This window comes from Budorcas taxicolor, chromosome 12 (genome assembly GCF_023091745.1).
Source record: "Budorcas taxicolor isolate Tak-1 chromosome 12, Takin1.1, whole genome shotgun sequence".
NCBI lineage: Eukaryota > Metazoa > Chordata > Mammalia > Artiodactyla > Bovidae > Budorcas > Budorcas taxicolor.
In genome coordinates, this window is record NC_068921.1 from 1,874,530 (window position 1) to 1,900,994 (window position 26,465).

Consider the following 26,465-nt stretch of genomic DNA (forward strand, 5'->3'; position numbering starts at 1 on the left):
TGAAAGTGAAAAGTGTTAGTTGCTCAGTCGTGTCTGACTCTTTGAGACCCCATGATTGTAGCCCACTAGGCTCCTCTGTCCATGGAATTCTCCAGGCAAGAATACTGGAGTGGGTAGCCATTCCCTTCTCCAGGGGATCTTTCCGACCCAGGGATCAAACCCTAGTCTCCTGCATTGCAGGTGGATTCTTTACCATCTGAGAATCCAGGGAAGCCCTATTTTGCTATAATAATACTATTTCTAGGTTTGTTAAAATTTAGAAGCCATGTTTCTAGTCACATGTAATTTCACACCAGAAACATCTGATATGTTCAACAGAGGCCAGTGGAACTGATAATATACTCTCGGAGAGTAATCTGCTCATTATCAGATCCAAATTAAAAACATAATAAATGTTTGTTCCTATCAAATATGCAAATATCCCTATAGTTCAAGAATGAAGTTGTTTCTCGTTCTCCATTCAACCATGGCTGAAACAATGATGGTAAGAACAAATTAGGAAGGTATAAACTCTCCACATTACAGAGTCAAAAGATCTTTTTTCATATTTTAAATACCAAGAAATAGATTAAAATCAAATGCTGATACAAATAGATCAAATCAAGTGCTTTTCATCTTATTTACATTTAACATATATCATAAAATAAAACAAAATTGATCTAGTATCACTTAGGTGCTTCAGTTCTTCCTATAAAACACAAATTACCCACAAAACTTAGTATGTACCTTCTGGAAAGTATTAAGGTAAAACAACCAAAAAATTCTAAATTTAAAATAATTTTTTTGCCATACATAAACATGAATCCACCACAGGTATACACATGTTCCCCATCTTGTAAAGTAATTAACTCCAATTAAAATAAATAAGTTTATATTAACAAATAAAAAATTAAAAGTTAAAAAAAAATTTTTTTAAGAAATTCTAAATTCGTAAGATTAAAGTTTACTCCTTTAGGCAACTTGAAACTCCTTCCCCTTCTTCTCCCTTTCTTCCCCACATACAACATAAGCTGCTTATTAAAGTAAAAAAGTAAGGAAAATAGATCCTTTGGACGAGAAGGAAAGGATAGTAGGGTATCAGTGATGATATCTATTAATATATTGTACAAGAATTAGTAATTGAGGATTACTAATTCAGGCTTAATGAAAAATGAGTAAGACTAATAAAAAGTTTATGGTACTCCCTCAAGAGTACAAAATGTATGATATAATATAATAGTCAAATTTCACTTTCATCATCTATGGATAAGAGCAAGAAGGTCTCTTAAAAGCTGCACTGAAATGAGGAGGAAAAACCTGTCCAAGGTTAAACACTAATTTATGCAAAACCCCAGTTTTGATAAGAATCTTGTCAATGTCAAGTGGCAGGTACACCGATGGCAGGACAGGCTGAAAAGCTCTGTGTCAGAGCTAGGACAGAAGTTGCCAATTTATGAAGGCAGTTACAAACCACCAGATTGCAAAAGTGTGAAAGAAAATGATGGAAATTTTTATAACTTTGCAGTCAACACTACTGGCTTAAAAGATTGCAGTTCTTATACTTTATAAGAAAAACTAGTTTACTTTAAAAGGCTTGTGGATTTTTATATTAGGGCTATATTGTAAGATTCTTGAGACGAAAGTTCATTTTACTACTAACATTCAAACAGAAAATTTTAACAGAAAACATAAAAGGAAAAAAATTAATTTGAAGAAAAATATGGTATAAGGAAGCAGTCTGAGTTTGCTTTCAAGAGCAATAGTTTGGGACAGATATCCAACTCCTCATCTGGAAGTTCCGATCAGTAAGTAATTGCTGCTGCAGTCAGTAATTCATCACTTTGAGGATGTGAACAATAAGGGAACCTGCTAGTTCTAAATTCTTGAAGAAAAATGAGAGAAATGGAACTAACAGTAATTAAGAACCTATATGTCAGGCATTTCAATCATTCAATCAATGAGCAAAATGTTTATTGAGCAGCTACTCTGTTCTTTATGACAATCAAAAGATTATGTATCTTGCCCAAGTTATGCTGTACTCTAAAATCCATGCTCTTTCCACATATCCCAGTGGACAGAGAGGACAAAGGAGAGATTGTGTTAAACTTTTAAAGGCTTATATAAATAGATCAAAATCAAGTCTCAATTACATTTTAAATACATCATGAAATTAATAAAACAAAATGAATGTACATCATTTAGGTGCTATAGGTCTTAATGTAAAACATAAATTATCTACAATGCTATCTACTCTGAGCACTACCTACTATAAATGACTCAATGAGAGAATGAATTACCTTCTAATGGCTACACTATGGATAAGCAGCTACTATACTTTAAATGAATTAGTGTTAAGTAAAGAACTTAGAATAATGCTGGGTACAACCTAAGTGTTCAATAAAGTTAGTTCATTAATGTTAACTCCATAAACATGCAGATGACACCACCCTTATGGCAGAAAGCCAAGAGGAACTAAAGAGCCTCTTGATGAAAGTGAAAGAAGACAGTGAAAAAGCTGGCTTAAAACTCAACATTCAAAAAACGAAGATCATGGCATCCAGTCCCATCACCAAATAGACGGGGAAACGATGGAAACAGTGACAGACTTTGTTTTTTTTTTTTGGGCTCCAAAATCACTGCAGATGGTGACTGCAGCCATGAAATTAAAAGATGCTCGCTCCTTGGAAGAAAAGCTATGACCAACCTAGACAGCATATTAAAAAGCAGAGATATTACTTTGCTGACAAAGGTGCATATAGTCAAAACTGTGGTTTTTCCAATAGGTATGCATGAATGTAAGATTTGGACCATAAAGAAAGCTGAATGCTGAAGAACTGATGCTTTTGAACTGTGGTGTTGGAGAAGACTCTTGAGAGTCCCTTGGACTGCAAGAAGATCAAACTGGACAGTCCTAAAGGAAATCAGTCCTGAATATTCACTGAGGGACTGATGCTGAAGCTGAAGCTCCAATATTTTGCAAAGAACTGACTCATTAGAAAAGACCCTGAAGCTAGGAAAGATTGAAGGTGGAAGGAGAAGGGGATGACAGAGGATGAGATGGTTGGATGGCATCACCAACTCGATGGACATGAGTCTGAGCAAGCTCCAGGAGTTGGTGATGGACAGGGAAGCCTGGCATCCATGGGTTGCAAAGAGTTGGACATGACTAAGCAATTGAACTGAACTGAAAGTTAGCTCTGATTACTACTTCACAAGTGTAAAGTTCTATTCTTTATAATGCCATATACAACACAGTCTTTTCTTTTACTGGTTTGAGTCAAGCGATTTGACTGTATTATCCTAGTGAGTTATAGATGCTGAAAATACATAAGCCTAAATAAGCCTTTATGTGGCACTTACATTTACAAAGTGATTTTACAATTATTGGCATTAATACCAATGTAATACAAAAGTGAGGCTAAGAATCTGATCACTTAGCAACTTGTTCATTTTCCTTTTGTAGAAAAAAATGAACCCAGAGGCAATCTTCTCTACTGAGACAAATCCTACCAGCTTACCAAACATAGTACATCTGTTTTTCAGTACCCATGGGCGACTGGTTCAGGATTGCTCCTTCATATAAAAATCTATGAGTGCTCAAGTCCCTTATAAAACTGACCCACACCCTTCTGTAGACTTTAAATCATCTCTAGAGTACTTATACTATCTATTACAATATAAATGCTATGTGAATAGTTGCCTGCATGCAGCAAAGTTAAGTTTTGCTTTTAGGAACTTTCTGTAATTTTCTTCAAATATTTTTGATTTATGGTTGGTGAAACCTGTGGATACAGAGGGCTCACTGTAATTATCTTTATAAAATTCGTTCAACTTAATGTTCCCCCTCCCCCTGCGGGTATCTAGAGACATGGAATCTCCCCTGAAAATATTACTAATGAGAAGGAAAATTTAATAATGCAGTAAAATTCACCAATACAAATATCTCCATACAAGATTCTTCACATTAACTATTACTTGTTTCAAGACATTTCTCCTCAGAGGCTTAGATGAATATAAATAATTTTGTGTTGTATATATAATTGAAAAGTTCTTAAATTTGCCTAAGAATTTATGATTATAATACATTTTAAATAAGGGATGTTCATCAATTTCATAATTTGGTAAATCTCATAGTAATCGTTTCTGTTTAATGAGTGCCATCACATTCCATGGCATAAACACAGAGACAGATTACTTCCCTGCTCTCTTAGGAAAAGTTGAAAATAAGTAGTTGAGGCTGTTTTTTTCAGAAACATTTATCAATATTTTGGTATAGAAGCAATGAAAAAGGGCTGTTCACTTCAATGGCAGAACAAGAATATTCCATGGCAGCTTAGAAATTAACTCTGATTGTGAACAGCATATGTTCTTAACTGGTTTCATATTTGAATTTTGTTTTATAATTCCATAGCTAGACACTGGACTGGAAGAAACACAAGCTGGAATCAAGATTGCTGAGAGAAATATCAATAACCTCAGATATGCAGATGACACCACCCTTATGGCAGAAAGTGAAGAGGAACTCAAAAGCCTCTTGATGAAAGTGAAAGAGGAGAGTGAAAAAGTTGGCTTAAAGCTCAACATTCAGAAAACGAAGATCAGGGCATCTGGTCCCATCACTTCACGGGAAATAGATGGGGAAACAGTAGAAACAGTGTCAGACTTTATTTTTGGGGGTTCTGAAATCACTGCAGATGGTGATTGCAGCCATGAAATTAAAAGACGCTTACTCCTTGGAAGAAAAGTTATGACCAACCTAGATAGTATATTCAAAAGCAGAGACATTACTTTGCCGACTAAGATCTGTCTAGTCAAGGCTATAGTTTTTCCTGTGGTCATGTATGGATGTGAGAGTTGGACTGTGAAGAAGGCTGAGCCCCGAAGAATTGATGCGTTTGAACTGTGGTGCTGGAGAAGACTCTTGAGAGTCCCTTGGACTGCAAGGAGATCCAACCAGTCCATTCTGAAGATCAGCCCTGGGATTTCTTTGGAAGGAATGATGCTAAAGCTGAAGCTCCAGTACTTTGGACATCTCATGTGAAGTGTTGACTCATTGGAAAAGACTCTGATGCTGGGAGGGATTGGGGGCAGGAGGAGAAGGGGATGACCGAGGATGAGATGGCTGGATGGCATCACCGACTCGATGACGTGAGTCTGAGTGAACTCCGGGAGATGGTGATGGACAGGGAGGCCTGGCGTGCTGCGATTCAGGGGGTCGCAAGGAGTCGGACACGACCGAGCGACTGAACTGAACTGAACTGAACTAGCTAGACAGCTCTTTGTCATGCAAAAATTATGATGAGCATTTAGAAAATATTTCCCTTATTTAAAACTGGTCTCTGTAAATAGGTCTGTTAAGAGATAGAAAAGTCAATAGATTAAGTTTTGAGAGATTGAGCAGCAGTTTTAAAACTTTTTATCTTATTTTCTTCTCTCCTTGCTTTGATAACCCACTCTAAATGAATGTTTTAGTAACTATCATGGTTTTTAAAACAATATCTCACATGCTTGCATGTGTTCACACCCAAACACACACAGAATCAGTGTCTTAGAATGCTCAAATACCCAATTAACATTCTTATCTATTCAATGTATTACTACCTGGCATGAAGATGAAGTCAAGAAGAGCTGAAACTTTGTTAACATTCCTAGGATTATACTAATGTTACTAGCAAGAGCTTAAAATCATCTTCTCAGGGCACTTTCCAATGCTGAATTCTGCTGAGGTCCTAGGGCAATAATATAATCACAACGACTGTATAGAATTTCAAATATCAGATCTCTAATGAGAACCTCTACTGAAAATCGGCTGAGTGGTTAACTTGTTAGTTTCTGCTTAATAAACATGTAAAGTTTTCTCATTTGTACATCCACTTAAACTTTTCTTGCAGCTACTAAGACTAGAAATTAAGGATGAACTGTCACAGAAAACTCCTGCTGTGAAAATAAAACATTCTTGGTTAGCTTCTTCTCCCACTCTCCTGGGTGGTGTCTAATTTTTGTATCTCTTTCACACAGATATAGAGAACAGCTCCATGAATCCCAAGGGGGAAGGGAGTGTAAGAGGAATTGGGAGATTGGAATTGACATATATACAACTATAGATTGTTGTTATTGTTGTTTAGTCACTTTTGCGACCCCATAGACTATAGCCAACCAGGCTCCTCTGTCCATGGGATTTCCTAGGCAAGAATACTGAAGTGGGTTGCCATTTCCTTCTCCAGGAGATCTTCCCGACCCAGGGATCAGTTCCTCATCTCTTGCACTGGCAGGTAGGTTCTTAACCATTGAGCCACCAGGGACGCCTGTACACTATTGTTACTATCTATAAAATAGATAACTAAAGAGAACATACTATATAGTACAGGGAACTCTATGTTCTGTGGTGACTTGACGAAAAGGAAATCCAAAAAGAGGAGATATATATACATATGTATAGCTGATTCAATTTGCTGTACAGTAGAAACTAACACAACATTGTAAAGCAACTATACTCAAATAAAAATTTTAAAAATATATATCTTTACATCTCTCTTCGAAATTCTATTCTGACCCTCTTACTTTGAATAGATGACCTGCTTTTACTTGAGAGAGTAGTGTATTAGTGAAGAATTATTCACTTTCCTTCCTGGAAACCCAGCTGATAACATCATCCACACCTATATTTACTACTTCTCTCTCCTCTCTTTAGTACTCCTCAACATATCCAAAGTGACCTAAAGTGGTCATATCCCACCTTCTCATCACAGCCCGGACTTTTTAAAATCCTTACCCCTATTCTACAAAATTTCCTTCTCCCTTTTCTTCACTTTGCCTTTGATATAAACATCTTGGATTTTTACTGTAAGTTCCTTTACTACTACTTCTCATCTTCTATCCTCTTTATCTTCATAACCAAGCTCTTATAAGAAGCTTATACCTCATTTTCTTATTTCCCTCTTCCTCTCAAAAAACCACAAATTGCCTTGCACATCTAGCATTCTACTGAAAGTGCATTCCAACAGTCATCAGTACCTGCTGACTGCCAAATCCAACAGCAGTTTCCAATCCCACCCCCTCGGCCTCCCTAGTGTTCTATACTGTGGATTAGGCGTCCTTCCTTACCACCCAGCCCCCATCCTCCCAAGCTACCACTGCTTCTCAATGTCCCTCCCACCCCTCACCTGTGAGATTCCCCCGAAGCTGACCCCTGCCCTTGCCTTTTCTCTTTTTACACGCTTTCTTTAGGCAACCTCACCCATACTCTTTATTTTTGCTTAGACTCTGATGACTCCAAAGTCCCCATCTCTAACCTTAATTATTGCAATAACGAGTTTCCATGCTCTCTGCTTTCACTCAAGTCCATTTTCTATACCACAGGAAATAATCTCTTAAAAGTAAAATCACATCATGACACTTCTCTACCTAAACTTCTCCACTGGTCCCTCTCCTGATCTATAACATTCCAGATACTTACTGTAACCCACCTGACTCTTCATCCTTCAACTCTACCTGCCGCTGTGCTCAGCCTTATCTACTGATACTTGCTACACCCAGACTATACTGCTGCCAAGATACCCCACCCTCCCATGTTCTCCTACACTCTTTGCTGTTCTCTCAACACTTGATTCCATTTCTTCCCCAAGCTAAGTCTTTCAAAACTTTCAACTTTTACATTAAACTTCATTCATTCAGATTTAACAAGCATTTATTGAAAGCCTATGTTTCAGGGACTGTTTGGAATGCTGAAGTACTAGCTGAGACAAAGTCCCTGTTCTCATAGAAATTTCACTTAGGAGCTGGAGGCAGGGGCAGGATATACAGAAAATAAAGCAGGGCAAAGCAGACAGAGTGTCTGTGTGATGGTTCACTGTTGTTTTATAATATGACAGTTGGGGAAGGCCTGGCCTCTTCTATGAGTCAGTTTTTGACTGAGTTAAGTATTTTCCATTTATTTCTGTTCTGTTTACAGTGAACTGATGGTGCTTTACTTGCCGGGCTCCTTTGCTAGTCTGACTCTCTTAGTGCAGACTGCTCATCTATGCATTCCCATTGTTTAACACATAATCACTCTAAGGAAATGTGCTGTGCTGGGCACTGTTCGGGGTGGAGAGATAAAGTCATATAATAAATGCTCAAAAAGCTTTTTGAATAGATTAATACATATTTGGAATTGTAAGTTAATAAAATATCCAATATAAAAATTTTGTTTTACACTTAATATTTTAATAATGTATCAGAAACTAAAAGAGGACAAAGAGTCAAAGTATCATTATTACATATTCCCAAAATGAAGAATGGCAACTAAGTACTGGCAGACATCTGAGGTACTGCAGGTTTGGTTCTAGACCACTCAATAAAGCGAATATCACAATAAAGGGTCATATAACTTTTGCTTTCCCAGTGCAATTAAAACTTATATTTTTATATATATTGTAATATGTCTTTAAACGTGCAATAGCATTATGTCTCAAAAACCAAAGCACATACCTTACTTTGTTGCTAAAATATGCTATCATCTGAGCCTTCAATGAGTTGAAATCTTTTTGCAATAGCAACATCAAAGATCACCACAACAAATATAATAATATTAGTAAAGTTTGCATTATTTTGAGAATTATCAAAATGTGACATAGAGACACAAACTGAACAGTGCTGGTGGGAAAGTGGTGCCAGGATACTTGCTCACCCCTTCATGGGCTACCGTCTTGTCAAGGCAGAGGGGTTTGCATAACCCAGGGAAGCTATGAGCTATGCCATGCAGGGACACCCAAGACACACAGGATAGTGCACAGTTCGGGCAAAAGATGGTCCACTGGAGGAGGGAATGGCAAACCACTCCAGGTACTAGCCGTGAGAACCCCATGAACTGTATAAAAAGGCAAAAGATGTGACACCGGAAGATGAGCCCCCAGGTCAGAAGGTGTCCAATGTGCTACTGGGGAAGAGCGGAGGACAACTACTAACAGCTCCAAAAAGAACAAAGTGGCCAGGCCAAAGCAGAAACGATGCTCAGTTATGGATGTGTCTGCTGATGAAAGTAAAAGCTGATGCTGTAAAGAACAGTATTGCATAGGAACCTGAAATATTAGATCTATGAATCAAGATAAATCAGATGTGGTCAAGCAGGAGATGGCAAGGGTGAACATCTGAGGAATCAATGAACTAAAATGGACTGGAATGGGTGAATTTAACTCAGATGACCATTATATCTACTACTGTGGGTAAGAATCCCTTACAAGAAATGGAGTAGCCATCATAGTCAACAAGAGTCTGAAATGCAGTACTTGGGTGCAATCTTCAAAATGACAGAATGATTTTGGTTCATTTCCAAGGCAAACCATTCAACATCACAGTAATTCAAGTTTATGCCCCAACCACTGATGCCAAAGAAACTGAAGCTGATCAGTCCTATAAAGACATACAAGACCTTCTAGAACTAATACCAAAAAAATAAAGATGTCCTTTTCATCACAGGGGACTGGAACGCAAAAGTAGGAAGTCAAGAGATACCTGGAGTAACAGGCAAGTTTGGCCTTGGAGTACAAAATGAAGCAGGACAAAGGCTAACAGAACTCTGCCAAGAGACTGCACTGGTCATAGCAAACACCTTTTTCAACAACACAAGAGACAACTTTACAGATGAACATCACCAAATAGTCAAAAGTGAAATCAGACTGATTACATTCTTTATAGCTGAAGATGGAGAAGCTGTATACAGTCAGCAAAAACAAGATCTGGAGCTGACTGTGGCTCAGATCATCAGCTCCTCACAGCTAAATTCAGGGTTAAAACAAAGAAAGTGGCAAAAATCACTAGGCCAGTCAGGTTTGACTTAAATCAAATCCCCTATGAATATACAGTGGAGGTGATGAATATATTCAAGGGATTAGATGTAGTAAACAAGAGTGCCTGAAGAACTATGGACAGAGGTCCATATTATAGAGCGAAGCGAATAAAATCATCTCAAAGAAAATGAAATGTAAGAAGGGAAAGTGGTTGTCTGAGGAGGCTTTACTAATAGCAGAGGAAAGAAGAGAAGTGAAAAGCAAGGCAGAAAAGGAAAGGTACACCCAACTAAATGAAGATTTCCAGAGAACAGCAAGGAGAGACAAGAAGGCCTTCTTCGATGAACAACAAAGAAACAGAGGGAAAAAAATCAGAAAGGGTAAGACTAGAGATCTCATCAAGAAAATTAACATTATCAAAGGAACAGTTCATCCAAAGATGGGCAATACAAAGGACAGAAACCATAAAGACCTAATAGAAGCAAAAGAGATTAAGAAGAGATGGAAAGAATACATAGAAGAATTGCACAAGAAAGATTTTAATGACCTGGATAACCACAATGGTGTGGTCACTCACCTAGAGCCAGACATTCTGGAATGTGAAGTCAAGTGGGCTTTAGAGGGCACTGCTGCCTATGAAGCTAGTGGGGGTAATGGAATTCCAGTAGTGTCATTTAAGATCCTAAAAGATGATTCTATTAAAGTGTTGCACTCAGTATGTCAGCAAACTTGGAAAAGTCAGCAATGGCCTCAGGACTGGAAAAGGTCAATCTTCATCCCAATTCCCAAGAAGGGCAGTACTAAAGAATGTTCAAACCACCAGATAACTGCACTCATCTCCCATACCACTAAGGTTATGCTCAAAATCCTTCAAGCTAGGCTTTAGCATTACATTGAGGAAAGGCAGAGGAATCAGAGATCAAATTGCCAACATTTGTTGGATTATAGAGAAAGCAAGGGAATCAAAGAAAAACATCTACCTCTGTTTCATTGACTACGCTAAAGTCTTTGACTGTGTGGATTATAGCAAACTGTGGAAAACTCTTGGGTAGATGGGAATACCAGACCATCTTACCTGTCTCCTGAAAAACCTGTATGCAGATCAAGAAGCAAGAGACAGAACCCTGTATGGAACGACTGGTTCAGGATTGAGAAAGGAGTACAACAAGGTTGTTTATTATCACCTTGTTTATTTAACTTATACACCAAGCACATCACGGGAAATGCTGGGCTGGATAAGTTACAACTTGGAATCAAGACTGCTGGGAGAAATATTGCATCATCCGCATATCTGAGGTTGCAGATGACACCACTCTAGTGGCAGAAAGTGAAGAGGAACTAAAGAACCACTTGATGAGAGTGAAGGAGGAGAGTGAAAAAGCTGGCTTAAAACTTCAGTATTAAAAAAACGAAGATCATGGCATCTGGTCCTGTCACCTCCTGGTAAAAGAAGGGGAAAAGGTAGAAGTAGTGACAGATTTCCTCTTCCAAGGTTCTAAAATCACTGTGGATAGTGACTGCAGCCATGAAATTAGAAGACAACTGCCTCTTGGCAAGAAAACTATCACAAACCTAAAGACATCACTTTGCCAACAAAGGTCCACATAGTCAAGGCTATGGTCTTTTAGGGCTTCCCTGGTGGCTCAGATGGTAAAGCGTCTGCCTGCAATGCGGGAGACCCGGGTTCGATTCCTGGGTCGGGAAGATCCCCTGGATAAGGAAATGGCAATCCACTCCAGCACTCTTGCCTGGAAAATCCCATGGATGGAGGAGCCTGATAGGCTACAGTCCATGGGGTCGCAAAGAGTCAGACACGACTGAGTGACTTCACTTCATGTTCTTTCCAGTAGTCATGTACAGATGTGAGAGCTGGACAATAGAGAAGGCAGAGTGCCGAAGAATTGATGCTTTTGAACTGTGGTGTTGGAGAAGAGTCCTGAGGAAAAGAAGGTGATCAAACCAGTCAATCTTAAAAGGAAATCAACCCTGAATCCTCTTTGGAAGGACTGATGCTGAAGCTGAAGCTCCAATACTTCAGCCACCTGATGGAAACAGCTGACTCACTGGAAAAGACCCTGATGCTGGGAAAGACTGAAGGCAGAAGGAGAAGTGGGAGACAGAAGACGAGATGGCTGGATGGCATCACTGATTTACAGGACATGAACTTGGACAAACTCCAGGAGATTGTGAGGGACAGGGAAGCCTGGCATGCTGAAGTTCCTGGGGTCACAAAGAGTCAGACACAACTTGGCAATAGAACAACAACAGACTTGCTTGAACAGGGCTGTCACAAACCTTCAACTTGTGGGGAAAAAAATGTCGCATCTGCAAAGCATAAAAAAGTGAAGTGCAATAAAAGGTATGCCTGTATTGATTAAATAAACATTTCATAGAAGAAATGCATTTTTCTAAGCATTTGAAAGCATGTGGGAGAGACAGAATTCTGAAGGTGTTTAAGTGTTCTGGGAATAGTGTTATCAAGAGAGAATTTTGAAATGAATTGGAAAGTAGGCTATAAGGACAAACTGAATGAAGGTGGTAATTTGCACTAGTTTAGTTGTAGGAGTATTTCATGTATTAATTATAGACAGAAACAAGCTCAAAGATCATGGTAAATTATCATGGAAAACCATAATTATGTTGCTGTTTAACCTCAATGAAGGCAAAATTAGAAAAAATTTATGTTTTTATTCATCCTACTCTTTTAAACTCCCATTATTTTCAGATCCTTTTTGCAAATTTTAACAATTTTAGACTAGAATTCCCTACTCATGATCAACTTTCCTCATGCTAATTTTATTTTGCTTGCTGTTACTTTTTCAAATAAAAAAAACGTACTACAAAATTATGGAAAGGTTATAAAACTGAAAATAAGTATATACACATATCCAGAGTCTGTACATAATTCTACTACATACACTATCACTAGTGTATAAGTGATAGTGAGTATATTTTCCAGTCCTTTAGGAAGATTCTAGTTTCTCCTATTATCATATTGCTACAATGATCATCTCTCAGAAATGCACTTATTCCTTTTCTCTTTTCCTAGCAGAGATTAACAACTGTGAGACTATTAGTTTAAAGAACATAAACACTTTTAAGACTCGAAAAAATCAGAAAGATTACATCAATTAACACTGCCATCAGCAATGTGTAAGAGTACTCACATCACTTCATCTTTGCCAGCATGAACACTATCATTTAAATTTTTTCCCCATTAATTCACACATTTAACACTGTACGTAACTGTTTCAATTTGCATTTGAATTCATACCAGAATTCAATATTTTTAATTTTTAGTTATGAAAGATGACACTGCTACTTCAGCAAGAAACCATGTTAAGCATAAGTCAATGGTTCAAGGCTATAAAAATAAAATAATTACGATTTTTAAGACACTTAATCTAATCACAATAGGAGTAATGGTTATTGTGCTCCATGGTAATTAGGTATTAATGGCAAGCAGTTCACATAAGGGGCTATTAATACTATTATTGACACATAGACAAATCAAACATTCTTAGATTATGGGGAAGGTTGGATCAGATTAGAAGCTCTCATGCCCTCTTAAAGATCCCTTGATCTGAAATCAGATGTCACACAGAAGGCAAATTCTCCTTCCTATTAGCTCCATGCAGCCTCTATCAACTGAGCACTCAGTAAAGACAACAGGTGTTATAAATTTAGTTTGGCTGAGGGAGGCTAGAGTTTACTGAAAATCAAAGCCGACGTGAACTCCAAGAGCTGACCAAAGAAATGGCCACTAAATCCCTTGTCTCTTCCCTATGGTTACTCTTCAAGTTAGGATCTAGGAGTTCAGTGACATTTCTGAAGATCTTTGAACTACTTCCATCTCCTTTCCCACAGAGAAAAAGAGGACAAGAGGCATAATCATACTCTCATGTACTCAGTCAACCTTACTAACAGAGAAGTGATCTGGGTAATGTAATTTAAGGGACTTCCTTCTGCCAACACTGTCTCCAAACTGCCACGCATTGGAGATTCTTTGACATTTCTAAGCACATAATTCTGAGATTAAAGAAGAAAGGTGAGAGTGGGAAGGGTGAAAGGGGGTAGCAAACCCACACTCTACAGTGAAAATTAATTTAACCAGCCTGGTTTTATAGTCTTAGAATACCTTAACTCTGAATAATGCAGAGGATAGGAATGAGAGTTCCAATATGGAGAGGACATAGGGAAAAGCAAAAGGAGCTGTCATTTTTGGCTGCTTTAAAAATGCAGAGACAAGGATACTAGACTACAGAAGAACTAGGAAGAAGAAGGCCAGGTTATGATAATAACATTTTCATTTTCTATAGACCTATGGAGTTTACAAAGCACACGTCCAGTGATCATATTACCTAATCCTCACTATAACTGCACTAAAACTGAGACCCAGAGACAGGAAACAACTTACCTAAAGTCAGTCACAGGATGTAAGAGGCAGAGCTGGGGCGTGACACAGGCCTTCTGACTTCTGTGCATCTCCAGCTCCCCTGGAGCTAGAGCAGGGCAAAAAGGGAGGTGGGAGTGATCTGCCCAAGACCAGCTCTGCCCTCTCCCCTTCTTTCAAAGGCCATGCTGAGCCGACATATGACTCTCTCAGGGACCCCTTCATATCAAATTCTTTCAGGATAAAGCACTCAGAATCTGAAAATGTTTCTCAACCATTCCAAGAATGGCAATCGGAAGTAAACAATGTCAGAAGTATTTTTGGCTGAAGTTTGCCATTTATGTGAAATTTATTAGAACTTCAAAGCATAGCAATTCTCATTTCAGAAAGCAAAACTTATTTTTATAATTGAGATTATTTAAAGTTGTCTTGTTCAAAATTTTTTTGTTTCAGTCCAACCTTGGAACTATTATGAAAATTATTTTGAAAAATGTTTGAGAACCAAGATACCAAATCTACATTTTACCTTCTCTGTGGTCACTTTTTTTCCCACCTTAATCTTCCCTCAGTCATTACTATCATTAAATCAATTCTACTCATTAGAATTAATACAATATTCAGCTTTTCATAGCCAATTTTAAGTGTTTTCAATGAATCAATGGGAAAATGTGCATATCTTCTTGAAATATAAATCTTACATTCATTTCTAAATTATATCTAAAATGATTTCATTGTAGCCTTTTATAAGAAATCTTCAATAACAAAATTTAGAGTTCTCAGCCTCAAGTTTCTTATATTTCTCTTTAATTTTTCTTAGGGAATTATATATTTAACTTCTCATCTGGACTGGTTACATTTAAGTTTAAAACACGGTCAGTGAAAATTTTTAGTTTGTTTTGCTTATTTCCTAAGAATACAAGCATATGATTTAAATTGTCTGGGTATGTGACCAATGTTTTATCATTTCTAGATCATTTTGTAATTAGCTCCACTACATCTCAGTCTCTAATAGGTTTTCTATTTATGAGAACAACAATCAGTAAGGCCAAGTTCTTAGTATGCATTAATACTAATAAGGGCACATAAAAAGATCAGGGATATCTTTATTTGTGACCAAAGCTTTTAGAGCCTTTCTGAACGAATACTCACAAGTTCTTGATCTGTAATTCATTTGAATACTGATGATCAAATTCAGGAATTTTTTAATAAGATTTATACTACCTGATCACTTTAGAAGAAAAAAATACATGAGAACACACTTCTCCATGTTATTTTAAGCCTTTTAGTAAAGGAGCAATCCAAATGTTGAAACAAAACAGAATTTTTCGTCTTTCAGGAATCTTCTTCGTCACTTAATGTCTACATGCTCAGTGGAATTAACTTGCTTTGATACTTTCTTTTGATTCAGCAGCCAATTGTCAGCTTAACAAAAACAGGGATTTCAGATTTTGCTTTAGCTTATTGGAGAATAACAAACAAACAAATGATGAAAATGCCTTACTGCTGGAACATAAAAATATCATGCGGGTTATTAGGCAAAAATTACAGAAAAGGAAAACCCAGCAATATTATAAAAGCCACAATGTGAGTCTTCATAAATGATAATTTTAGACAGTCTTTAACTTAGCACATGAAAGTTTCTAGAATTAGAATTAAGTTAAAATAAAATTAAAAGACCAGTGAGTTGTGTATAATGACATGTAAAAAAGGATCTCAATTTTATCATTATGTAATAAAACACTACTACTAAACGCATATGTGCTTAGAAGGGAAATAAAATTTCAGAGATATATTTTGTCCTCTATTAAAGAGAATTTGCCTTTTATTCTATCTGTAATATAAAAATATACTATTATGTTATTAATAAGTCTAGAAAATCCAAAACAATGTTTCTTAAGTCTTCAATCTATTTTATATGGAAAATCTGAAAACTAGAAAGAAGAGCTATGATGTTTTTCAAAGTACCTCTTGTAGAGTTTATATAACAGATTTTATACAGGAAAAAAAAGAGGAGGGCTCCATGACCAAATAAGTTTGTGAATCAATAGACACTACATATGTCTCTCTCTTGGAAATTTAAAATACATATTAACCTGTTACTGACTCAAAGACATTCTATAATTAAAACTGTACTTAATTTTTTAACCCAGCATTTTCCAAATTTATTTAACCAGGAAGCAGAACTAACCCTGAACTAGATGGACTAGGCATGAAGACGTATGTACAAAAATACAATAACTTTTTAATCCTTATGATGATCTGAGCTGCTCAACTAGAACATTATCATTATGTTTAGTCCTAACAAACTACATTTTTTTAAAGGCAAATTCTCACTATTGCAGTACTTCCTGTCCCTTCCAAATGGGGCTCTTAGCCAATGATAGGCCACTACTAATGGAGTTATTTCAAGCCAACATATAAAACTCTTGCCAGTAGTTTCCAAATTTAACAGAACTAGAAGCTATAACAGAGAGCTTCTCACAAGGCAGATCAACTCCACTCCTTTCCTAGAAGTGTGATAGTGAAGCCTACTGCACATGATTCTAGAATAAATAGTATAGGTCCAGTAAAGTTCAGGAAATTAGGATCAGTAGGAAGGATGACCAACTACATCAAGAGACCAACTACATACCACCCACTAAAGGTAAAAAGAAAATACAGTTTAAAAAACAAAGTCAAAAATACAATGGTGTTTAAGAAATAGAATGAAAGCACATAGAGATAACTAATAAATGAGATGAAAAAAAGCAAGAGTATAAGAGAATACAAATGACTATGTAAGGTTAAAAAAAGAAAATGGACAACTCATTATGGTGTGCAATCAAACATGTATCCTAAGTCCCCTTTTAGCCCATCACCAATCAAGGGTCATAACTATTGATTTTAGAACTGAAAAGATACACTGCAGGAGCTCCATTTGAAAGGGAATAAATTCTGTATTGCAATGAGCAACATATTTTTGTACCTTTTAGGTACAGATAGAAGAATAAAAAACAGAACTGTGTGCAGTTTGTTTTTTTTTTCTAATTCAATAACAATGCCTCTTCAGATTTATAAAAATCTTTAAAATATACTGACATTAGTGCCAAGTCAAGGCACATGCCCAATATAAAAATAACATGTTTGGGAATAAGAAATAAAATAAAACAAAAATATTCCTCAAATTCATTTATTTTACTACTTTATTATCAGTGTATTGGTAAATATTCTGCATATATACATTAAGGAATGATAAAATTGAGTGCAGTTTGAAATTACAGTTTTAAAAGTCCTGATAAATAAAGTAAATGAAACAATTAACATTTATGCTTGAAAGAGAACAAATCTTGGGCCGACCAAATCAAAAATGTCAAAGGAAAAGATAAGTCATCTGACAATCCTAGCCCCCTTAGGCTGTAGATTACTTCCAGGATGCCTCCTTAAGATTACTTTGAAGAAAAATCAAAATTACATATTATTTAGCATAAATCTAAAGCATCTTAAATTTACTTCTCCATTGACCAGTGCCACACTTCCATACTTTAAGTTGCTATTAATAAAGGGGAGACTTAGAAGATAAAAGATTAACATATCTTCTGATACTATTCATGTATACAAAAAATTGCTGTAGATTTTTCAATTATGCTAACTTGATTCTTAATATTTAAATAATATAAGGTTCAAAGTGTTTTATGAATTATAATTGAAATTAGAAACAAAAAAGCACATCTTAGGCAACCCCCTACCATGTTATTTTACTTTGTTATTTTTACCTTCAGTAAAAAGGAACATGAAATAATTACATGACATACTTTCATTGCTTAATAAAGGAAAACTCAGATCACCAGAAACTTTTTGAAGATGCTTTTATATAGCATCTTTAGCCTTTTGAATAGATTATAATATATTAAATTAAAGTATCAGATAGAAAAATTCAAGTGGTACTTTAGTACTTGTTCTTCAAATAGCATACTATTTTCTGAGTAGTAATTAAAGTGGTGAAATAAAGTATCTCTTGAATAATGTAGCCCAGTCAAAACTAGATCCTGAAGATTTTCATAATAGTCTCTTACGTTTCATAATAATCTTAAATTCACAAACTGAATTTGGGATTCAGGACATAGACATCAATGTATATCTAAGTTGATATATCATGTATATATCAATGTATATATTGATATATCAATGTATATGGCATGCATTTTTGAATGAATCATCTCTCCCTCTATGCAGAAGCTTTCATATCTCCAGTAAAGTCCTTTTGTATGATCCACAATCTCCTGTGGGAACTGTGAAAAGTTGAATGGCAGATTAAGAAATAAATAAAGCATATCTAATACAACCAAATTTTATTAAAACTGAGCTAAAAGACATTGCATGGAAATGCCCAAGTTCTATCACCTATAATCTGAAAATTATGTTCTTAAATGCAGCTAAGACAGCTACACTCTTTTTGATTTACTCTGTGTTTATATTGCAAAAGAGAAAGAGCACTGCTTACACGGAAATTTTTGAAAGGGAAGTATCCCAAAAATATGTACAGTGGAAGAAAATGTATTACAGTATTTCACTGACTTTACTCAAATTATGCAGAAATTTAAGTATGGTAAATTATACCCATTAATTTATTTAAGAATTTATTAGCAGAAATGAAAAATCTTCTGGACTATGATCAAATATGTGCCTGTACTTTTTACTGGATACTAACTGGCAGACTCTCACTGTTACATAATTCTAATTTCTCTTTGAAGTTAATGGTTTCTATAATAATTATCCCCTTTTTAATATTTATTATGATCTTTTGATATCAAATACACATGAGATATAGCCTAACTTTATCCCTATATCTTTAAAATTTCTAACATGACCTTGTTATAATACATTTAAGATTCATTTTTAATTCATTAATTTGCATATCATAATTCTCTATCTCCTTTCTCATTAAATAGGTTAGGAATGGGGGGGTTATATGTTTCTCTTTAGTATTTCTATTAGTGGTAGAATACTTCATGGCTTTTTATGAACATTATTTGAATTTGGAAAGGTAATTTTCAAATTTGCCTCCCAGGGTGACATTATAATATAAACTTTGTACAAAAAGTAAACATTGAGATTAATAGTTCTTTTTGTAATGTATGCTAAAATTAAAAAATATATGTAATTATTTTAAAAAGAAATCCAAACTTACCTAAAAGGAAATTTACTTTTTAAATAGATAAAATCAATAAGAAATTTTAAACACATAAAATTCATTAAATCACACTTTCTTCTTCCATAATTTATCTTCAAATAAGGAGAAATAAAATATAGACCTTAAACATTATTAAAATTAAAACATCAATAAACAAGATTTTTCCCACTTATATCTTCTTTTAAAGCTTCAAGAGGTAAATGAAGACTCTCACAAGATTTTAAGTTTGTTTCACACAATTGGAAATATAACTTTCACTAACTTTGTGTAGTACACAGGACTTTTGTGTGTTCTGAGTACTAACATATATCCCTCACCCAGAACAATACCTAGCACCTAAACAGACAGATATGCAGTAAGTATTTATAGAATAAAACTAATCTATACAATAAATTTTATAGTTGGAAGAATGGCTGAACAAAGATCTTTTCCTCATAGTATAACACTATGAAACTTCAAAAAGTTTAGAAATCAGTATGTTCTAAAATATTTCTTGGGATATAAAAGTCTCAGTGGCATACAAGTCATAAATATTCTGGGAAAATCAGGACTTGACACTATCTTTCCAGATTTAGATAAGTATCTCAGAAAGAACAACACTCCAAAAGCACAAAAGATTTGTCTGAGCAGCAGCACCAGAGTATTTTAAAGAGTAATTCCAAGTGGCCTGTGGCATCTTTTTACTGTTTTCCTGACATTAGTTTTAGAGTTAAAAGGAGTAAATTTGGAAATAGCTGCACAAAACATAAATAGGTTTCCTTTGCCCCTAATGTTTCACACACAGTGGTCAAGAAAATAAAACAGAATTATGGTTTTCTCACTATACAGTTTTACAAATAATATGAGATTGCAAATGATTCATTTACTTTGGTAAAATAAAGAAAATCCTGCAACATACAAAGAACATTAAAAAATAATAGGATTTATCCAGTTAAGAATGAGCTGTGAATCTCACATTATATTGATAGTTTAATCGAGCTAGAAGAAAAAAATCAAGGATGACAGAACAAAAAGTTCAGCAGATCAGTTTGGAGGAAACAAAGTATTTAATCATAATCAGAATGTATACTTTCATCACCTAATATATCATCACTGTGTATGCTCTGAAAATATACAAATAGATGGGGAAAATAGAAATTTGTCTATAGACAGATTTAAGGCAAATAGCTCTTAAACTACATGAAGAAAAAAATTAACACTTAAACTATTAATTTGATTTTTGTCTTAATTTTCCAAAAGAGACTATTAACTTAGTCATTGAGTCTCTTAATATTTCATGCTTTTATTTAATAATTCATCCTTACACCTTTAAGACAATACAGACAACTGATTTTTATAAAGACTTTTGGTGTATATGCAGACTTCTTGGTTGTATTATTTTTCCTGCAAACTATTAAAAAAATCTCAATGAATGCTCATTGCTGTATTTAGGAAGACAAGAGATTTTCCAAAATCTTATGGCAATAACAAACATAAATCTTAATTAGACATATGAAATCATTTCACAATTAAAAACAGTAATGTACATATGTAGCACAAGAGTTAAAAAATGAAAAACTATGCAATCCACAGTGTGAGTAAATAACTCTGCTAAGGCTTCTCTCAGCCTCACCTTACCTCTGTAGCCCTTTAATGTTTCTAGTATGACATGAATTAGAGTTACCTTCTTATTGGTAGAGTGAATGTTTTACTTTGATTAACTTAGAATTTGTTATAATTCCAAAGTTACCAAACGAAAAAGTGCTCACAGACCCCAATATTAGTCCTCTCAAAGGATAATGGAACGATACACTAATTCTGTGTTAAATGTACTGACAGTCACACTGATTGTTTTTCTTCAGAGGCTTTTTATGTATATGGACACATACTTTTTTTTTTTTTTTAGTGGAGATGAGTGAAAATATGTTAAGGTGTGCCTTCTATTCAAAAAGGAGCTGCATCTACAACTAAGTCAATTATTCACATAGATGAGGAAGAAAGGATGATCTTATCTTAATAATACTGTTTATGATCCAAAAATATTTGTTATATTAATTCATGCAAAAGCATAAAACATCAACAATCACTTGATTATTTGTATTAGGAAAAAAGAAATACCAGAATCTCCAAAATATTTAATAATACTATCCTGCCTCTTCCTGAAAAATATTTCATGGATCTTATTGGGAAGAACCCCTGGAGGAGGGCATGGCAACTCACTCCGGTATTCTTGCCTGGAGAATTGTATGGACAGAGGAGCCTGGCAGGCTATTAGTCCATAGGGTTGCAAAGACTTGGACACGACTGAAGTGACTTAGCACAGCATGAAAGATTTTTAAGTTAACTGCAGAAAAAGTAAACAGGTTAAAAAAATAGCACAGTAAAGCCTAGATGAGGTACGGAGAACATGAAAGTACTGCTGTGGTTCAGAATCACTACATGGGCTATCACATGTGATACATTTATTGTTCAGCCAAGTTTACAATGGCCTAAAATCAATAAAACAATGAGGGCTATTAAAGAGGAAAAAGGAAATGTCACTGACTTAGAAAGAAAAAGATCACCTGGCACCAAACACCTCTGAGTAGAAGAGCTACAATGAGGAATAAGAAAGGTGCTCAACAGCTATGTCTACTCTGGAACAGAAAAAGGAAGTAGAGAGGAAACAAAGTAAGGAAACTTAAAATTTTTTTTAGGGAGAAAAGAATGAAATTAATCTCTTATTAAATCTCCTAAAAAAACACTAAATATAAAACTTTTGACTCTGTAGTGGCTAACACGGGAATCACATGATGAATAACAAACCTGGGCTCACCTTCTAGAAATAACAGACTCAATAAATAGACAATTGCATTAAGACATAAGCACTGACTTTAAAAAAAGAGAATAAAAATAGCCATCATGTGGGAATCAAAAGGGCAAAAGATATAGTTATACCAAGTTTCTCCAAGAAAACATATAAATTAGACAGTAATGTAATTAGGGGAAAAGCAGCTAAACTTTAGAGAATGAGAGTGAGAGAAAGGATCTCTTACTTAATTATACAGTATAAGATATGAATGTTATATTTTAAAATATGAAACAATAAGCTACCTAGAATATGATCAATTTTCTGGAATAAAACGGTCAAGAAAAAATATCCATGGGCCCAAATATGATTACTGCTACTAGATTTTCGTTATAGCTTTATTTATCTTCTTTTTTTTGGGGGTGAAGTGGGCAATGACCCTGAGGTCATGACAGGAAAATCTAGAAGGATCAAAACTAAATCAAAAGAAGTTCATAAGAAAACAAGTATGCTACAATGATGAAGGCTACTGTCTAAATGATATAATTTTCTAGTATATCTTTATATTTTAGGGAAACAGCAACAAATCAGGTTTCTAGTAATAAGTAGAAATATCAATAACCTCAGATATGCAGATGACACCACCCTCATGGCAGAAAGTGAAGAGGAACTAAAAAGCCTCTTGATGAAAGCGAAAGAGGAGAGTGAAAAAGTTGGCTTAAAGCTCAATATTCAGAAAACAAAGATCATGGCATCTGGTCTCATCACTTCATGGGAATACATGGGGAAACAGGGGAAACAGTGTCAGACTTTATGGTTTTGGGCTCCAAAATCACTGCAGATGGTGACTGCAGCCATGAAATTAAAAGACGCTTACTCCTTGGAAGGAAAGCTATGACCAACCTAGATTGCATATTCAAAAGCAGAGACATTACTTTGCCAACAAAGGTCTGTCTAGTCAAGGCTATGGTTTTTCCGGTAGTCATGTATGGATGTGAGAGTTGGACTGTGAAGAAAGCTGAGCAGCAAAGAATTGATGCTTTTGAACTGGGGTGTTGGAGAAGACTCTTGAGAGTCCCTTGGACTGCAAGGAGATCCATCCAGTCCATTCTACAGGAGATCAGCCCTTGGTGTTCATTGGAAGGACTGATGCTAAAGCTGAAGCTCCAATACTTTGGCCACCTTATGTGAAGAGTTGACTCATTGGAAAAGACTCTGATGCTGGGAGGGACTGGGGGCAGGAGGAGGAGGGGACGACAGAGGATGAGATAGCTGGATGGCATCACCGACTTGATGGACATGAGTTTGAGTGAACTCCACGAGTTGGTGATGGACAAGGAGGCCTGACGTGCTGTGATTCATGGTGTCGCAAAGAGTCGGACATGACTGAGCAACTGAACTGAACTGAACCCACAAATTAGAGACAGAAATTTGTAAAAAAAATCTGTATTAAACAAATTCTAATATGCTTTGTCCTCTTGTTTTTGCCTAAATGTAGAGACTCTATGTAAAGTTACATAAATCTTGTATACAATGGACTCCAGGAGGTCAATACTATCTAAATTATACCAACAAAACTGTCAGTTTTGACATAACATTTGGCAACAAAATTAAATATTATTCAACAAAGATATTTAAATTTAATCTGTACATGTACATATATATGTGTAGTAAATGCATATGAATTCATATATAATTTAAAGCGTTTTTCTTAATTTTACATTTAACTAAAATAATAAAGATTATACATGTATCCAGAAGAGATTTAAGTTTGACAATTGCTGGACATAATTTAGTCAAATTTAAATAGTAACAAACTGGGAAAGAATAAAATATGCATAAAGACTCATAAAAACACATACACATTTTTGGCAAACATAAATAAGGGCACTTATCGCCAAACATAATATAACAAAGCATTATATAAAAGAAGTAATTGCAATGCACTCATTCTTACTGTAGCTTAAGGTAATTATTAATTAAAACCTTACTTTAGGAGTAGCCAGTTTTAAACAAAACATTTTTCCACTGGAAAATTTAGTATTGCTATGACTAATCTTTCAGAGCTATTTATTTCCTTCAAAACAGCTTATGTCTTTGTATATAATTTGGATCACATACCCATGCCTCTGACTGAATGGGCCTCATGTTGCTTAGTAGCACCTCTTCATAGTTTCCATAATCAATGAATTTAACAACTGCTGTCATACCTGAAGAATGAAGAGCTTCAACTTCTGCTCGGTAAAACTGAGGAGACAAAAAGGAGTTTTAAACAGGACGATCAACATTGTCTAGATAAGGTGATGCATGATGGAAATATAAATACTTGAAATGTTACAATGTTAGTATTTTTTGAAAGCTCATTTTTAAATCAATTGTATTGCAATATCACTGTATTAGCTTTAAGTGGAAAACATAATAATCTGCTATATGTATATATTGTGAAATGACCACCACAATAAGTCTAGTTAGTGTCCATCACCACAAATGGTTATATTTTTTCCTTAGGATGAAAACTTTAAAGATATAAATCTGTTAGCTAAGATATAAATTCTCTTAGCAACTTTGAAATATATAATATTTTAAAAAATAATTTTTAAGATAATGCATTTTTAATTTATTCTAACTGGAGGATAATTACGTTACAATATTGTTATGGTTTTTGCCATACATCAACATGAATCAGCCACAGGGGCACATGTGTCTCCCCATCTGAACCCCCCTTCCCACTTTCCTCCCCACCCCATCCCTTAAGTTATCCCAGAGCATGGGCTTTGAGCCCTGCTTCATGCATCGAACTTGCACCGGTTATCTATTTTACATATGGTAATACACATGCTTCAGTGTCATTCTCTCAAATCATCCCACCCTCACTTTCTCCCACAGAGTCCAGAATTTACTTTTGGATAATCATAAATTGGCTAACAAAAAGAGAGATTCTCTTATCTGTGTGAGTTCTGACATACACTGAGCAGTAGTAAGATTTCAGAACCAAGAGGATCAGTAGAGAATATTCACATACTAATGGGTGCAAAAAGAACTAGTGTTCTTCAACGTCTCCTTGTTAGCCACTGAAGCCCTTTGACATTAGTAAAACAGTTCTTATGTACTAATTAGAGTGTATAAGCATGAAGTAATTTATTTAAAAAACAGAAATACATGTCAAAGAAAAATCCTCAAAGGCTCATTGTCATTGCTATAGTCATACAGGCAGCTGTGGTGAAGCAGAGTTCCCAGGCAGGAAGTAAGCACACTACTTATATCTAGGATTTATAGGATTTAAGACACTGTAAGACCAAACCCTTTTATTTCTTCAGTTTATCCAGTATTACTTGGCTCTGGGAACCAATGCACAAAGTCACCAGGAACTGAATTCAAATAACAACTTCAATTTTTAATTTATCTGTTAAGGCAACTTGGAGTAGATCAACTGATTGGAGTATTCCCTTCACTATAGATCAACCCATTTAGGACTCAAATTATAGGTCTGAATGTTGCTTAATGAACATGAAATAGCAACAAAAAACTCTTAAAATTCTTATTTACTCTCAAGGAAAGTTTTTTTTTCAAACAAGGGAGTTGGACGCTCTTTTAACAGTCTACTCTGACAGTGGCTCAGTGTAACAGGACCCCACAAGACCTTCCTGGGACAGACGCTCCTTCTCCCCCAGGTCCTCCATCTGCTGCTTGTCTACAGAAAAGCTTAACCAAGGAATAAATGCAATCAGAGAAGTGAAACAACGTGGAAACAAAGGAAAACAGTCAAGCAAGACAAAATAATAGTTTAGCCATTAAGCAAAGTAAAGGACCTTCAGTTTCTCCTCAAGAGCTACAGATACATATTCTGAGTTAAATCCTTTGACTGTTTTGCAGATATCGAAACCCCCACTAGACAGAAGAAGTTAACCACATGATGACCAGACTGTAGTTATGACATAACCTCTTCCATCTTACACAATTTCAAGAACTGGCCTCAAGGAAATGGGAACAATACTTGTACTTAAAACAACTATATGATGCTGATCAGATCACTACATGACTAATTTCAAGATGATTTTTGGAGCTGTTCTGCATGTAGCTCCCCTCCACCAACCCTTCCATCTACCTGTAACTCCCTAAATATTTCCTTTAAAAGTTCTTTCCCCTGATTAGCAAAAGGGAGCTGGTTAGGGGAGCTAGTTTTTGGGCCATGAGTCCATCTTCTTCCCAGAACAGCACCAGTTTCCTCAACAAAGCCGTCTTCCCTTTTACCCAACACTTGGTTCTCAAAAATTGGCTTTCAAGCAGCAAGTAGCCAAGCCTGAGTTCAATAACCTTCATGGGTTCACCAGAATCAAAAAATGCTAAAGGCAACAAAAATTCTTATTCTTGATAACCTTCGAAATGAGC

The 26,465-nt window shown here is 35.5% G+C and overlaps 1 protein-coding gene across 1 annotated transcript in view; it reads right to left on the reverse strand.

The window, feature by feature from the left end:
* The window catches only part of TDRD3 (tudor domain containing 3), a 231,438-nt gene that overhangs the window by 31,180 nt on the left and 173,793 nt on the right, over positions 1–26,465 (reverse strand). Inside the window, exon 12 of the mRNA XM_052650002.1 lies at positions 24,198–24,323. Coding sequence (XP_052505962.1) covers positions 24,198–24,323 — 126 coding nt within the window. The remainder of the gene's footprint in view (positions 1–24,197; positions 24,324–26,465) is intronic.